Source organism: Erythrolamprus reginae, chromosome 8 (assembly GCF_031021105.1).
Source record: "Erythrolamprus reginae isolate rEryReg1 chromosome 8, rEryReg1.hap1, whole genome shotgun sequence".
NCBI lineage: Eukaryota > Metazoa > Chordata > Lepidosauria > Squamata > Dipsadidae > Erythrolamprus > Erythrolamprus reginae.
Window position 1 is genome coordinate 17,975,932 of NC_091957.1, and position 17,269 is coordinate 17,993,200.

Consider the following 17,269-nt stretch of genomic DNA (forward strand, 5'->3'; position numbering starts at 1 on the left):
AATTAGCTATTTGTAATGGATTGATCGTGGCTTATTGAGACCTCTATGGGGACCCCTATGGCTTGTTGAGGCCAAAGGTCAGAAAAATGCACCTGTGTTGCTGTGCGGTTTTTTGCCTCTGCGTGTCCGGGTGAGATTTTGCTGCCTGCCCATGTGCAGTAGTGTAATTGCGCTGGACTCTGCTAGCATTCAGAGCCACAGGGGTAAGCACATGTCACCATTCCACCTTAGCGGCCCACCTCTGGGAAGAGGGTCTCCTGCTTAAGCAGTGGGTTGGACTAGAGCAGGGGTAGGCAAAGTGGGCTCTTCTATGACTTATGGACTTCAACGCCCAGAATTCCTGAGCCAATCATGCTAGCTCAGGAATTCTGGGAGTTGAAGTCCACATGTCATAGAAGAGCCAACTTTGCCTACCCCTGGACTAGAGGATTTCTGAGGTCCCTTCCATCCCTAGGATTCTATTTCTAATTCTCATAAAGGCCTCCACGGGTGAAATCTGTATTTCCCCATTTAGGGAGGTTTGTTAAATAAACCATTAATACAAATTATGCATTACCAAGTGTGCATGTATATGTATGTGTATGTATGTATATAAGTATATATATATATATATTCAACAAAAACATATGTTAGATAGATAGATAGATAGATAGATAGATAGATAGATAGATATGTTTTCGTAGATTTTCATGGGTATATGTATGTAGATTGTATTTTGAGTGTCTGTGCGACGTTTCAGTGAAATTACATTCGCCATCATCAGGCTGAAGTTATTGGCTTCGTGCTGCTTTCAATATGGTAAATAATAATAATAATAATAATAATACTAATAATAATAATAATTTATTAGATTTGTATGTCACCCCTCTCCGAAGACTCGGGGCGGCTCACAACATAACAAAACCCAAACTCAGAACAATCTACATATATATTTGTTTATGTGTATATGTATATATGTGTGTATATATGTGTGTGTGTGTGTATGATATATATATATATATATGTTGTGGTTAGCTCTGGCCCAGCTCCTGCCCCAAGGATGGTGGATGTGGGGGAGATGCTGCAGGCCTGTTTTGCCTCCGGTGGAATCTGCTGATGAAGGCTCCTCTGACCAAGAAGACATGAGTGACAGGGAGGAGGAGAGTGTGGCAGACAGCTCAGAAGGAGATCAATTATCTAGCTCCTCCTTGGATTCAGAACAAGAGTTAATGATACAGCCACGCATGCGGAGAGCGATGCATAGGCAACAACAACTGAGAGATTATTATCAAAGAAAATAAGGCCACCTGTGGTTGGGTGGGGCTGTGGTAATTAGTGATGCTGCTATAAATAGCAGCCTGTGGGTTTGGCCATTGTGGAGGATTATCTGATCGTTGTGTTTCGTGACTGCTTTACTGACTTTGACTTTTTGTGTGCTGATTTTTCCCCGCTTTGAAACTAAACCAGAGCAAAGTGTGTTTCACTTTGTGAAAGAAGAAGGACTGTGAATTGCCTCACAGCTGCAAGCTAAGTATCACTGAACTGATAAGGGACTTGTACAAATTACCAGTTTGGTTGGAGACGAGTGCTCTTTGCTATACCAAAAGAGGGCTTATTTTAAGTGAATTTTCATTATAAAGAACATAGTTTTGAATTTTCAAACGTGTGTGTGTCTGAAATTTGTACCTGTGAATTTTTGGAAGGAGTCTACCAGAGAGCCCGACAGAACATATATACACAGAACAATCTACATATATATGTGTGTGTGTTTTTATGTCGGATCACCCTGGTATATTGAAGGAACGTCACAGTTCCTTTTTTGCCTCTAGGCCCAACCCAGGGCAATTTCAAGGCAGTTAATTTATTCATAGCCAACAAACTATATTTTTGTATGTAAAAAATATGTGATACATACATACATATATATATATATGTGTGTGTGTGTGTTTTCGTAGATTTTCACGGCTACAGGTATGACGGTCTTGGTATATTCGGGTTTCTTCCCGTGTAGAATTTGGAAATTTCTGGCGACGTTTCGACGAGGTCCCACTCGTCATCTTCAGGCTGGTGTTTCTTAAGGCCTTAGAACAAGGACAGAAACACCAGCCTGAAGATGACGAGTGGGACCTCGTTGAAACGTCGCCAAATTTTACCCATAGGAATCAATGGAAAAGCAAATAATGCGTGCAAACCCATTAGGACAGAAATAAAAGCTTGGAATTTGGATGGGAGGAGGAGGAGGAGGAAGAAGAGGAGGGCACTCGCTGCCGAAGGAAGAAGGGGAGGGCAGGGGAATCAAAAAAATCCAAAACTTTAAGGCTTAAAATAAAAAAGAGGAACTCTGAGGCGGCAAGGAGGAGCACGTGCCTCCCATACACCCAGCGCGAGGCTGCCTCCCATCCACTGCGCCAGAGAGAGAAACCCAGGCAGGCGAGAGGGGGAGCGCCACCAAAAGGCTCTGGCAGCCCAGAAAAGCCTGAGATGGCCAGGATTAAAGGGGGAATGGCAGGAAACTGGCCGGGCCTTCGTGCCGCTCTCAAATTCCCTGGGAAATTTTTCAGGGCTCGGGTTCTTAAGTAGAAAATATATTCTGTACTCTGTATATGTGTATATATATATGTAGATTCTGTATACATGTTTGTATGTGTGTATATATATTCTGGCTAGCTGAAGAGAGCGAAAGAGCTTGAATTATTATTATTATTATTATTATTATTATTATTATTATTATTATTATTTATTGTATGCCACCCCTCTCCGAAGACTCGGAGCAGCTCACAAGGAGCAATATACAGAGTACAAATCCAATATTACAAACAGTATTTAAAACCCTTATAATAAAAAACAGATCTATACTAGTCTCTCTTCCTTTTCCTTATTAGCAAAAATATATTACACACACAAACACACACACACACACACACAATTCCAGCCAGGTTCCCAGGTCTAGAACTGTGAATATGAGCTCCTTAACATGATTATACAGTATAAATAAACACATTTCTTTTAAATCCACATGGCAACGACAGGGCAAAATCCACCCTGAGCCTGCGAGGACAAGGGTGGCGTATAAATCTAATAAAATAATTAAATACAATAAAATGCTTCTTTTGAAACACACACACACAAAGTGAAAACCCATATTTATGGCGGTCGCAGCCTTCCGTGCCAGGTCGCGTGACCCACCTTTTGTGTCCTTCTGACCAACCAAGTTGCATTCACTTCATAACCGTGTGTGACTAAACTTAACAATTGCCACTTGGCAGCCGCAGCAAGAAACCCCGTGAAGTGGCGCCAAACTCAAAATCCACCGCTGTCTCACTTAGCCACAGAAATGTGGGGCTCCGTGATCGTTGCAAGTCGAGGACTCCTTGTGTTAATAAACACCTGGTAGAACCCCTCGCCGTTGACGAAATCCCCATCGGTCAATTGCCAAAGGCAGCTTTAACGCTGGACGGCTGACGTCCTTCAAGGATGCGGTAATATTGTTAAACAAACTTTTGTCCATCTCAGGTCCTTGGCATGAGATGCCAGAGGTGCTCAACTATGCCAAATCCAGTCCAAACATCTGGCCCACATCTGCGAGCCGTTCCCTTTTTTTAAAAAAAATCATTTTAAGGCTATTAAATCCACCCCGTCACAGCACAACTCCAAAAAAAAAAAAATGGAAAAGAGGAGGAAGGAAGGAGAAAGAGGGAGAGGGAGAGAAAGGAAGTGTTGAAAGGAGGGAGGGAGTGAAAGGAAGAATTGGAAAAGAAGGAAGGAAAGAAGGAAGGAAGGAAAGGGTGGAATGGAAAAGAAAGGAAAGAAAGAAAGAAAAAGGAAGGAAAGAAGAGGGAGAGAGGAAGGAAGGAAGGATATGAAAGAGGAAGGAAGGAAGGAGGAGAAGGAAAGAGATGGAAGAGGGAGGTAGCAAGGAAGGAATTATGCAATGAAGGAAGGAAGAAGGAAGGAAAGGGAGGGGAAGGAAGGAAGGAAGAAAGGAAAGAGTGGAATGGAAAGGAAAGGAAGAAATGGAAAGGAAGGAAAGAAGAGGGAGGGAGGGTGGATATGAAAGAAGAAAGGAGGAAGGAAGGAAGAGAAGGAAAGAGATGGAAGAGGGAGATAGCAAGGAAGGAAGGACAAAGAGGGAGGGAGAGGTAGGAAGGGTTGGAGGGAAAGGAAGAATTGGAAAAGAGGAAAGAAGGAATGGAAGGGAATGGAAGGGAAAGGAAGAAATGGGGACGAAGGAAAGAAGAGGGAAAGAAAAGAAAAGAAAAATTGGAAAAGAGGAGGAAGGAAGGAAGGAGAAGGAGGGAGAGAGAGAGAGAAAGGGAGGGAGGGGAAGGAAGAATTGGAAAGGGCTGCACTGACACACAAACACACTTAGACAACACACAGAAGGTGAACCCTGAGAGAATTTAACGGTAAATGCTGTCCTCCCGTTTTACGGGAATGCAAGCGGCAAACTCTTTTATTGCAACTCTCCAGATAAAACCTGTAAAATGGGTACAATGATGGTTGAGCCTTTATCTGCTTTTCCAAGCAAACAAGGCAAGGGATTACGAGAGATTATCCGGAAGGGACATTTTTCACAACATGAAAAGCCAAAAAAACCACTTAATCCACGTGTTGGGGTCTTTGGCAGAGCGTGCGAGAAAAATCGTATCTTTTTTTTGTCGCTAGAAAACCGGAGATCCATCTCAGTGTCGATTAAAATAAAATGAAATAAAATTGGTAGCTCAAGGTTGAAATGAGGGGTCCACCTCTCAGCTTGGTGGGCTTTCTTGCTGAGGTTTCCTGAGCCAAAGTGGGTCACAAACTAGGACTTACTTAGCCCTGATGACGTTACCTAGTTTGGGTCGTGAAACATTTGCAAGAAAACAACCAAGGTTGGAAAGCATCTAGGATCTCACAGTCCTCCTTCTCCTTTCTCCTTCTCTTTCTTCTTTCTCCTTCTCTTTCTTCTTTTCCTGTCCTCCTTTTTCCTTCTTTCTCTCCTCTCCTTCTCCTTCTCTCCTTCTTTTTCCTCTTTCTCCTCTCCTTCTCCTTTCTCTTTCTTCTTTTCCTCTCCTTCTTTCTCCTTCTCTCACTTCTCTCCTCCTTTCTCCTTCTCTCTCTTCTCTCCTACTTCTTTCTCCTTCTCTTTCTCCTCTCCTCCTTTCTTCTTTTCCCTCCTTTCTCCTTCTCTCTATTCTCTTCTCCTTTCTCATTCTCTCTCTTCTCTCCGACTTCTTTCTCTTCTCTTTCTCCTCTCCTCCTTTCTCTTCTTTTCCTCTCCTCCTTCTTTCTCCTTCTCTCCTCCTCCTCCTTTCTCCTTCCCTTTCTCTTCTTTCCCCACTCCTTTCTACCACTGATGATGTTATCTAGTTTGGTCATGAAACGCCTGCAAGGAAACCACGACCAAGGTCAGAGAGGACCAAGGATCCCTGATAAATCTCTCTCACTTTTTTACTGGGGCTAATTTTGGAAAGACCAACCTTAAAAAGTTGGAAGAGATTGGCTGCAGATGGTTAAACATCTGTTTTTGGAGAATGCTGGATTTTAGACTCTGGACCAGGATTGTATGGGGGTGAGGGTGGTAAAGGTTAAATTAGTTGGATGGTTGTGTTTTTTAAGATAAGGGAGTTTTAGAAATTTTAGATGGCAATGTTAGATTTCTACAGGTTTTGTATTGTATTTATAGAAACATAGAAGATTGACGGCAGAAAAAGACCTCCTGGTCCATCTAGTTTGCCCTTCTACTATTTCCTGTATTTATCTTAGGATGGATCTATGTTTATCCCAGGCATGTTTACATTCAGTGACTGTGGATTGACCAACCACGTCTGCTGGAAGTTTGTTCCAAACATCTACTCCTCTTTCAGGAAAATAATATTTTCTCACATTGCTTCTGATCTTTCCCCCAACTAACCTCAGATTGTATCCCCTTGTTCTTGGGTTCACTTTCCTATTAAAAACACTTCCCTCCTGAACCTTATTTAACCCTTTCACATATTTAAATGTTTCGATCGTGTCCCCCCTTTCCCTTCTGTCCTCCAGACTATACAGATTGAGTTATTATGTTGTAAGCTGCCCAGAGTCGATTGAGAAGGGCAGCACAGAAATCTAACTAAAATAAAATAAATAAATAAGGGGCAGAGAGCTCCCTCCCCATCCCAACTGGGGTGGCATTCCCACAAGGAAGCCCACCTACCCCCCAACCCAAAAATACAAGACCCCTTCAGTACGACCCCACCACCACGAGCCAACTTTGGAGAGAGAGCGCGAAGGGAGAGACGCCAAAACTTACCGTCCAGGTGGCCGATTTCGCCGTGCTGGATTGCTGGAAGGTGACCTCGAAGTGATGGGGTCCCGGGTAGTCGGTGTTGGAGGGGATGATGGGGGCCGGAGACATGGTGTCAAAGGTCGAGCTGGGCTGGGAGTAAGGCGAGAGCGTGGGGACATTAGCGATGTGCTCCGAGTTGTAAGGCGTGGAGGAGGCGGCTCGGCTGTCAGCGGTCTGATCCATGCTCCTGTTGAGCAAATTGTACTGGGACTGGGGGTGGGTGGGGAGGGGTGAGGAGGAGAGGAGAAGGGAGAGGGAGGATTGAGCAGGGGAGGGGGAGAGGAGAGGAGGAGAGAAGAGAGAAGAAAAGAGAAGAGAAGGAGGAGAGAAGAGGAGAAGAGAAGAGAGGAGGAGAGAACAGAGGAGAAGAGAAGAGAGGAGGAGAGAAGAGAAGGTGGAGAGAAGAGAAGAGAGGAAAATACAAGATAGGAGGAAAGAAGAGAAGAGAGGAGGAGGAGAGAAGAGAAAAAAGGAGAAGAGAAGAGAGGTGGAGAGAAGAGAAGAGAGGAAAAGACAAGAGAGGAGGAGAGAGGAAGAAAGAAGAGAAGAGAGGAAGAAAGAAGAAAAGAGAAGGAAAAAATAAGAGAGTAGAGGAGGAGAGAAGAGAAGAGAGGAGGGGAAAAGAAGAGAATAGAGGAGGAGAGAAGAAAAGAGAAGTCAAATCACACTTGCTAGTTGCACAGGAATTAGTGGCCTTCCCTTGGCAGCCAGCGTGCCCGAGTGTGCCCACGAAGGAAGGATGCACCAGGTGTAAGGAGAGGCTCCAACCTACATACCTTGCTGGGGTCCTTCGGTGGAGGCCCTTTTTTTTTTTTTGCATTCCACCCCCTCCCCCTCCAAAACAAGCCCACGCTTGCTCTCCGACCGTGTTTCCTTTCTCTTTTTTGGTGTGTGTTTGCAAAAGGTGGAGGAGAAGACGGTTGGCGAAGAGGGCAGTGAAGGGCGGGGGGGGGTCTCGGAAGGCAGGGCCCCTCAGTGGCCAGCCAGCGGAAGGCAGAGGGTGGCCGGGGGCTCCAAAGGTGGGGGTTTGGGATGGAGGGGTGAGCTGTCAGGGGTGGCGTTTTAATGTGTCCAGCATAAATGGACCATGTGGGTTGCGTTGGGATGGATGGAAGGAAGAAAGGTAGAAAGGATGAGAGAAGAATGGAAGGAAGGGAGAGAGGGAGAAAAGGAGAGAGGAGAGGAGAATGGTTGGGTGGATGGAATGAAAAGGGGGAGGAAGGGAGGGAGGGAGGAAAGAAGAATGGAAGGAAGGGAGAGAGGGAGAAAAGGAGAGAGGAGAGGAGAATGGTTGGGTGGATGGAAGGAATGAAAAAGGAGAGAGGAGGAAGGAAGGGAGAAGAATGGAAGGAAAGGAGGGAGGGAGAGGGAGAAAATGAGAGAGGAGAGGAGAATAGTTGAGTGGGTGGAAGGAATGAAAAAGGAGAGAGGAGGAAGGAAGGAGAAGGAGGGAGGGAGTGTGGAAGGGAGGGAGGGATGGAGAGAGGGAAAGGAATTGGAAAGGAGGAAAGAAGGAAGGAAATGGAAAGGAAATAAAGAAATAGGGAGGAAAGAAGAGGGGGAGGGAAAAGAAGAATTGGAAAAGAAGAGAAAATGAAGGAGAAAGGGAGGGAGAGAGAAAGGAAGGATTGGAAGGAGGAAGGGAAAGGAATAATTTGAAAAGAAGAAAAAGGAAGGAGAAAGAGTGGAAAGGAAAGAAGAGGGAGGAAGGATATGAAAGAGGAAAGGAGGAAGGAAGAAATAGAACAAAAGAGATGGAAGAGGGAGATAGCAAGGAAGGAAATATACAATGAAGGAAGGAAGAAGGAAGGAAGGAGATGTAAAGAAGGAAGGAGAAAGGGAGGGAGAGGGGAAGGAAGGATTGGAAAAGAGGAAACAAGGAAGGAAATGGAATGGAAAGGAAAGGAAGAAATTGAGAGGAAGGAAAGAAGAGGGAAGGAAGGAAAAGAAGAAATGGAAAGGAAGAAGAGGGAGGGAAGAAGAATTGGAAAAGAAGAGGAAGGAATGAGAAAGAAAGAGGGAGAGAAAGGAAGGATTGGAGGAAGGGATGCAGGGAAAGGAAGAATTGGAAAAAAGGAAGGAAGGGGAAGGAAGGAAAGAAAGAGTAGAATGGAAAGAAAAGGAAAGGAAGAAATGAAGGGGAAGGAAAGAAGAGGAAGGAGGGAAGGAAGGAAGGATATGAAAGAGGAAAGGAGGAAGGAAGGAATAGAAGGAAAGTGATGGGAGGTAGCAAGGAAGAAGGACAAAGCAAAGGAAGGAAGGATGGATGGATGGAAAGAAGGAAGACGCAACCTTTCAATAAAGGCCAAGGCAATGCATCCTAAGGACTTGCAGAGCTCAGGGCTTCCTCTGAAGTTCCAGCACAAATATTTTCCAGCTCTGGGAAAGGCTGAGACTCGGAGGCTCATAAAATGGGGGTGGGGGGTGAAGAACGAAGAAATTGGGGAGGGTGCCGGGGTGGTGGTGGTGGTGGTGTCATCTTCGTCAACCTCAGCCTGTCCTGGCCTGCATCTCTCAGTTCCTCCTAGACTCCCATCTGCCCTTGGCAAGGCTGCACCAGTGGGCTGGAGTATTCCCATCTTCCTGGGCTAAAATCCTAGCCAATATCCCCCCCCTTCAAACGCGTTTATGGGCTTCGGTACCCCACTATCAATATCAATATCAACTTTATTTGATTAGTCAATCGACCATATCAAAGCGAGGAAAAGGACCACATTGGTCGTCATAAAACTGTGACTGGTTAAAATACAATAAAATTGGCTAAAATAGAGGGAATTTGAATAAATAATAAGTTAAAATGCAGTATAATATGCTAAAATTGAGTAGTAAAACATGAGAATATAACTCGTGCAAAGGATTATATCAAACAAATCTAAGATACTGATATAAAATATTCTTAAGTGAGTTCATCTCCTTTGCATGCCACCCCAATATGTTCTATAAAATGTATTCTCATCTGAAAAAGCCCTGACTATAAACTTAGCGGTTCTAGAAACTACATACTGTATATATTTGTACCCTGAAGAAAATATGATAATTGTTTATTACAGTCCCAGTGCATGATTTTGTCAAGTAGGGGCTGTAAATACTGAGGACTTACTGAGGAGTATAGTTACCCCATTACTCCTGCCACTCCAGTCTGCCGGGGGAAACGAATGACCCAATGACCACAATCTCCATGGTGCTTATCTTAAGCTGAGATTTATGGCCCGGAAAAAATGGGCCCGGTAGCTAGGCACAAACCATCAAAGAAAGCTTATCTGGAGCCTTCAAGGCTATTGGGTTAAACCCCCGAGGAGTTTACGGCAAGAAAATAACCATGGAAATTCAATTTATTGGGGTGAAATACCTTGAGGATGCTTAGGGACCATTATAGAGCAAAATACGGCCTAGAGCAACATCCTCGTTCGTTTAGGGACAGTTACAAGTTACAAGAAGAACCCTTTTTCACACTTAACATAGAAACATAGAAGATTGACAGCAGAAAAAGACCTCTTGGTCCATCTAGTCTGCCCTTATACTATTTCCTGTATTTTATCTTAGGATGGATCTATGTTTATCCCAGGCATGTTTCAATTCAGTGACTGTGGATTCTTCCTCCCTCCCTTCCTTCTCTTTCTTTCTTTCCCTCCTTCCTCATTTCTTCCTTCTTTCTCTTCCTTCCTGCTTTTTCTTTCCTTCCTTCCTGCTCTTTCTTTCTTTCCTTCCTTCCTCATTACTTCCTTCTTTCTCTTCCTTCCTTCCTGCTCTTTCTTTCCTTCCTTCCTTCCTTCCTTCCTCATTACTTCTTTCCTTCTGTCTCTTCCTTCCTGCTCTTTCTTCTCTTTCTTTCTTTCTTTCCTTCCTTCTCCTTCTTTCCTTCCTTCCTTCCTCATTTATAGAAACATAGAAACATAGAAGATTGACGGCATAAAAAGACCTCCTGGTCCATCTAGTCTGCCCTTATACTATTTCCTGCATTTTATCTTAGGGTGGCTCTATGTTTATCCCAGGCATGTTTAAATTCTGTTCCTGTGGATTTACCAACCACGTCTGCTGTAAGTTTGTTCCAAGCATCTACTCCTCTTTCAGTCAAATAATATTTTCTCACGTGGCTTCTGATCTTTCCCCCAACTAACCTCAGATTGTACCCCCTTGTTCTTATGTCCACTTTCCTATTAAAAACACTTCCCTCCTGAACCTTATTTAACTCTTTCACATATTTAAATGTTTCGATCATGTCTCCCCTTTCCCTTCTGTCCTCCAGACTCTACATTAACAACCATTGCAGTATTCCCCAAATCAAAATTCAGACGCTTGTCAAGTGATTTGCTTTTATATCGGTCGCCGCATTCTGGGGACACGTGGTCCCCCTTTTGCAATCTTCTGGCAAGCAAAGGGCAGCGGGGAAACCAGATTCCCTTAACAACAGCGGACAAAACATCGTCATACCGAGGAAAATTTCCTGAGCCACTGTTTCGCTTAGCGATTGAAATTTTAGGCCTCCATTGTCGTCATAAAACAAGGACTGTCTGTAATACTTTTTTTTTTTTGAATTGGAGTACAGAAGGCGCAATGTGATATGAGCAGTCGACCAATGCTGGTTTATTCCTTTTAACCATGGTCAACCAAGCCTGGCCTGTCTCACTCGGAGTCAGAATTGAAGCGGATGAACAGAAAGCCACTGTCCCAAGATCAGCCAGGAAATTTCAAGTGGTGGAAAGCTGTGATTGACAGCTAACCCAACTCAGATGGAGAGGTTAATTTTTATATCGGCACCCCTGGGCGCTATCATGCAATTATTATTATTATTATTATTATTATTATTATTATTATTATTATTAATTAATTAAGCGTATTTGTTGCTCAACTCACTGTCAAGCGATTCTTAACAAGCTCTTAACAGCTTTCCATCAGAGGTTGTGGGTGATTCCATCACAGGAGGTTTTTAAGAAGTGACTGGATGGTCTTAGGGTCTGGAATGGTCTTAGGGTCTCCTGCTTGAGTAGGGGGTTGGACTAGAAGACCTTCAAAGTCCCTTCCAACTCTATTCCGATTGATTGATTGATTGATTGATTGAAATAGTCTAAGGTCTCCTGCTTGAGTAGGGGGTTGGACTAGAAGACCTCCAAGGTCCCTTCCAGTTCTATTCTGATTGATTGATTGATTAATTGATTGAACATACTAGTCTCCTGCTCAATAAGGGGTCAGACTAGGAGATCTCCAAGGTCCCTTCTACCTCTATTCTGATTGATTGATTGATTGATTGATTGATTGATTGAAATGGTCTAGGGACTCAAGGAGACTTCAAGGTCCCTTCCATTTCTATTCCAATTGATTGATTGATTGACTGATGGATGGATTGAAATGGTTTAGGGTCTCCTCAAGCAGGGGATCAGACTAGAAGACTTCCAAGGTCCCTTCCAGCTCTATTCTAATTGATTAATTGATTGGTTGATTGAAATGGTTTAGGGACTTCTGCTTGAGCAATGAGTTGGACTAGAAGACCCCAAGGTCCCTTCCAGCTCAATTTTGATTGATTGATTGATAGATAGATTGATTAATTGATTGAAATGGTTTAGGGTCTCCTGCTTGAGCAAGGAGTCAGACTCAAAGACCTCCAAGGTCCCTTCCAGCTCTGTTTTGATTGATTGGTTGAATATGCTGGTCTAAAGTCTCCTATTCAAACAGGGGGTCGGACTAGAAGACCTCTAAGGTCCCTTCCAGCTCTATTTTGATTAATTGGTTGGTTGGTTGAAATTTAGTGTCTGCTGCTTGAACAATGGGTTGGATTAGAAGACCTCTAAGGTCCCTTCTACCTGTATTCTGATTGATGGGTGGATTGAAATGGTCTAAGATCTCCTGCTTGATCAGGGGGTCAGACTAGAAGACCTCCAAGGTCCCTTCTACCTGTAGTCTGATGAACGGCCGCCATCTTGACTGTTTTGAGCTCTATGGTAATCCACCTATTGGTCCCCCCATTTCAATTTCCTTTCTTGTCCCAGTGGAAAAATGACAGGGGGTCCTCAACTTATGACCGTAAGCACAATACTGGGGAGGGGACCCTCAGATCCTCAGACTTACGACCATTGCAGCCTCATAGAAACATAGAAACAAAGAAGACTGACGGCAGAAAAAGACTAGTCCATCTAGTCTGCCCTTATACCATTTCCTTTATTTTATCTTAGGATGGATCTATGTTTATTCCAGGCATGTTTACATTCAGTTCCTGTGGATTGGCCAACCACGTCTGCTGGAAGTTTGTTCCAAGCATCTACTAATCTTTCAGTCAAATAATATTTTCCCACGTTGCTTCTGATCTTTCCCCCAACTAACCTCAGATTGTGTCCCCTTGTTCTTGTGTTCACTTCCCTATTAAAAACACTTCCCTCCTGAACCTTATTTAACCCTTTCACATATTTAAATGTTTCGATCATGTCCCCCCTTTCCCTTCTGTCCTCCAGACTAGACAGATTGAGTTCATGAAGCCTTTCCTGATCAGTTTTATGCTTAAGACTTTCCACCATTTTTGTAGCCCGTCTTTGGACCCCTTCAATTTGATCCATCTCTTTTTGTAGGTGAGGTCTCCAGAAGTGGACACAGAATTATTCCAAATGTGGTCTCACCAGCGCTCTATACAGCGGGATCACAATCTCCCTCTTCCTGCTTGTTATACCTCTAGCTATGCAGCCAAGCATTCGACTCGCTTTCCCTACCGCCTGACCGAACGGTTCACCTATTTGGAGACAGTCAGGATCCTCCCAATCCGGGTGATCCAAATTTGGCCAACGGATTTACGATCGCAGCAGAATCCTGGGAGGGATCAAGTGATCCCCCTTGGTGGCTATTCCAAAGTTCAATGTGGATGGAGGGACCTGAGTTCGCTTAACGACCCCGATGAATTTGCTTAACAGCCATGGTGTGTGTGTGTCCCCCCCCAAAAAAAACCCAGACTGTTGTTGTTGTTGTTGTTGTTATTATTATTATTATTATTATTTAGATTTGTATGCCGCCCCTCTCCACAGACTCGGGGCGGCTCACAACAAGACGTAACAATTCATAACAAATCCAAATAACTTTAAAATATTTAAAAAAGAACCCCATTTTTCTAACAAACACACACACAAACATACCATGCATAAATTGTACATGCCCGGCGGAGGTGTTTCAGTTCCCCCATGCCTGACGACAAAGGTGGGTTTTAAGGAGTTTACGGAAGGCAGGGAGAGTAGGGGAAGTTCTAATCTCCGGGGGGAGTTGGTTCCAGAGAGTCGGGGCCGCCACAGAGAAGGCTCTTCCCCTGGGGCCCGCCAACCGACATTGTTTAGTTGACGGGACCCGGAGACGGCCTACTCTGTGGGACCTAATCGGTCGCTGGGATTCGTGCGGCAGAAGGCGGTCTCGGAGATATCCTGGTCCAGTGCCATGAAGGGCTTTAAAGGTCATAACCAAGACTTTGAATTGTGACCGGAAATTGATCGGCAGCCAATGCAGACTGCGGAGTGATGGTGAAACATGGGCATACCTAGGTAAGCCCATGACCGCTCTCGCAGCTGCATTCTGCACAATCTGAAGTTTCCGAACACTTTTCAAAGGTAGCCCCATGTAGAGAGCATTACAGTAGTCGAACCTCGAGGTGATGAGGGCATGAGTGACTGTGAGCAATGAGTCCCGGTCCAGATAGGGCCGCAACTGGTGCACCAGGCGAACCTGGGCAAATGCCCCCCTCGCCACAGCTGAAAGATGGTTCTCTAATGTGAGCTGTGGATCGAGGAGGACGCCCAAGTTGCGGACCCTCTCTGAGGGGGTCAATGATTCCCCCCCAGGGTAATGGATGGACAGATGGAATTGTCCTTGGGAGGCAAAACCCACAGCCACTCCGTCTTATCCGGGTTGAGTTTGAGTCTGTTGACACCCATGTTACAATCAGGTTAGGGTTTAACCGCCTCGGTTAAACGACGGAATGATGATGTTTCGGCATCATCGCAACGGCAGTTGTAAGTTGAGGATCAGCTGCCGATAACCTTGTCTGGCCTCTACCGAGATCTTGGCTCAGCCCCCCCCCGCCCCTCCTCACATCAATTTCAACCCTCCCTTCCAAGTTTGGCACACCGGGGGAGTCGAGGAACGTGTCCAAACTTGGGATTTCGAACCTCACCCAACTTATAAACTTTTCTGAAATTGTTCTGTAATCGTGGGGCTTTTTTTTTTCTTATTTTCAATGGGGGGGGGGTGTTGAGGAGACCTCCGGTTGCGTTGCGTCTCCCACAATCTCTGCAGTGTTTGGTGAGTAACGGCTGGAATTTGCAACAAGCTTTGACTTGTGCCGGCAGAGAGAAACACCTCTTTTCTCCCCGAAAGTATGCAGGATGGAACGAGAGAGAAAAAATAGATATAAATATATTTTCATCCTTCTCTCCAGAACCCAGTTCCCAAAACGATTCTCCCCCACCCTCCCTGTCTAGTTTGTTGTAGACAAGCTAGACAGGGAGTTCCATCGGGCTGGGGTCATTCCCAAAAACACAAAGTCAACCAACATGGATCTTACACAATAACAGAGGTGGAAGGGGTCTTGGAGGTCTTCTAGACCAGTGTTTTTCAACCAGTGTGCCATGGCACACTAGTGTGCCACGAGATATGGTCAAGTGTGCCGCGAAGCTCAGAGAGAGAAGGAAAACAAGAGAAAGAGAGAGAAAGAGAGAAAGAAAAAGAGAGAGAGAAAGAGAGAAAGAAAGTGAAAGAGACAGAGAAAGAAAGAAAATGAGAGAAATCAAACAAGAGAGAGAAAGAAAGCAAGAGAGCGAGAGAAAGAAAGCAAGAGAGAAAGAGAACAAGAGAGAAAGAAAGCAAGAGAGAGAAAGAAAGAAAGCAAGAGAGAGAGAAAGAGAGGGAGGGAAGGTGGGAGAGAGAAAGACAGAGGGAAGTAGGGAGGGAGAGAGAAAGAGAGCAAAAAAGAGGAAAGAAGGAAGAGAGAAAGAAAGAGGGATGGAGAGAGAGAAAAAGAGGAAGGGAGAGAAAGAGGGAGAGAGAAACAGAGCGAAAGGGAGGAAGAGAGAGAGAGAATTTTTTTGTCCAAACTTTTTTTAGCCGCCCACCCCCCCACTCAATGCACCTCATGGTTTTGTAAATGTAAAAAATGTGCCGCGGCTCAAAAAAGGTTGAAAATCACTGTTCTAGACCAACCCCCTGCGTGAGGAAGAGATCCTAGACCATATCAATCAATCAATCAATCAATCAATCAATCAGAATTTAGCTGGAAGAGACCATGGAGGTCTTCTAGACCAGGGGTAGGCAAAGTTGGCTCTTCTATGACTTGTGGACTTCAATTCCCAGAATTCCTGAGCCAATCTTGCTAACTCAGGGATTCTGGGAGTGGAAGTCCACATGTCATGAAAGAGCCAACTTTGCCTACCCCTGGTCTAAGACCAACCCCCTGCTTGAGCAGGAGTCCTACGAACATTTCGATCAATCAATCAATCCATCAGAATTTAACTGGAAGAAGACCTTTGAAGTCTTCTAATCCAACCCCCTGCTTGAGTAGGAGATCTTAAATCATTTCAATCAATATATCTACCAATCATAACAGAGCTGGAAGGGACCCTGGAGGTTTTCTTGTCCAACCCCCAGCATAAAGCAGGAGACCTTAGGCCACAGGGATAGGCAAAGTTGGCTCTTCTATGACTTGTGGACTTCAATTCCCAGAATTCCTGAGCCAATCTTGCTAACTCGGGGATTCTAGGAGTTGAAGTCCACATGTTATAGAAGAGCCAACTTTGCCTACCTTTGCCCTAGAGTCTAAACCATTTCAATCAATCAGAATAGAGTTGGAAGGAACCTTGGAGGTCTTCTCACCCAACCCCCTGCTTGAGAAGGAGACCCTGGATCATTTCAATCAATCAATCATAATACAGGGACCTTAGAGATGTTCTAGTCCAACCCCTTGCTTGAGCAGGAGACCTTAGACCAGAGGTAGGCAAAGTTGGCTCTTCTATGACTTGTGGACTTCAACTCCCAGAATTCCTGAGCCAATCATGCAAGCTCAGGAATTCTGGGAGTTGAAGTCCATAAGTGACCTAGATCATTTCAATCAATCAGTCAATCAATATGAATAGAGTTGGAAGGGACCTGGGAGGTCTTCTAGTCCAACCCCCTGCTCCAGCAGGAGAACATAGACCATTTCAATCAATCAGAGCTGAAAGGGACCCTGGAGGTCTTCTAGTCCAACCCCTTGCTCCAGCAGGAGACCTTAGCCCATGCCAGACCAGTGGTTGTCCAATCTCTTCTTTAAAAACCTCCACTGTTGGAGAATCCACAACTTCTGGTGGCAGGTTGTTCCACTGGTTAATCAACCGAATCAGACGGGACCTTGGAGGTCATCTAGTCCAACTCCCCCTGCCCAAGCAGGAGACCCTACACTATTTCTGACAGATGGCTTTTCCTTCCTACAACTGGAATCTGAACACCCCCCACTTTGGGAAAAAATATCAGGAGAGGAAGACCTTTGCTTACGACCACCACCGCATCCAGAATTTATGTTGTTAAGTGGGACGTTGGTTGAGAGACTTTTGCGAAGCGTTTGATGACTTTTCCGCCTGCTGTTCTTAAATGAACTGCAGCCGTCGCAGCGATGGTGTAAAAAACAGTCGTAAGTATGAAACGCGGTCGTAAGTCCCGTTTCCCCAATGCCATCGTAACTGCGAACGGTCACTAAAGGAGGACTACCTACACTCAAAAGAATAACGCATGGGGCTGCTGGGAATTGTAGTCCAGCCTGCGACGCCGACAAGCGGCAGATGGAGAAAAATCCGGGGTTTGCATGTCCTGGAAAACAACAGTTGCCGACTGTTGCACAAATTAAAAGAAACACAATCCCTCCTGCTTGGCAATTAACTCCTAAGGTTACCGCAAAACACACACGGCAGGTACGTACGCAACATTGGACCAGTATGAACTACCGGGCTAATTAGTGCCACATTTTAATGGGCATCTCATGGAAACATAGAA

The 17,269-nt window shown here is 44.8% G+C and overlaps 1 protein-coding gene across 5 annotated transcripts in view; it reads right to left on the reverse strand.

The window, feature by feature from the left end:
* The window catches only part of TP73 (tumor protein p73), a 68,016-nt gene that overhangs the window by 26,195 nt on the left and 24,552 nt on the right, over positions 1-17,269 (reverse strand). For 3 of the 5 annotated variants that reach the window (XM_070759086.1, XM_070759084.1, XM_070759087.1), the window contains exon 4: positions 6,251-6,496. In XM_070759086.1, the coding sequence (XP_070615187.1) occupies positions 6,251-6,496 (246 nt within the window). The remainder of the gene's footprint in view (positions 1-6,250; positions 6,497-17,269) is intronic. The other 2 variants (XM_070759085.1, XM_070759088.1) reach the window with 2 other exon arrangements.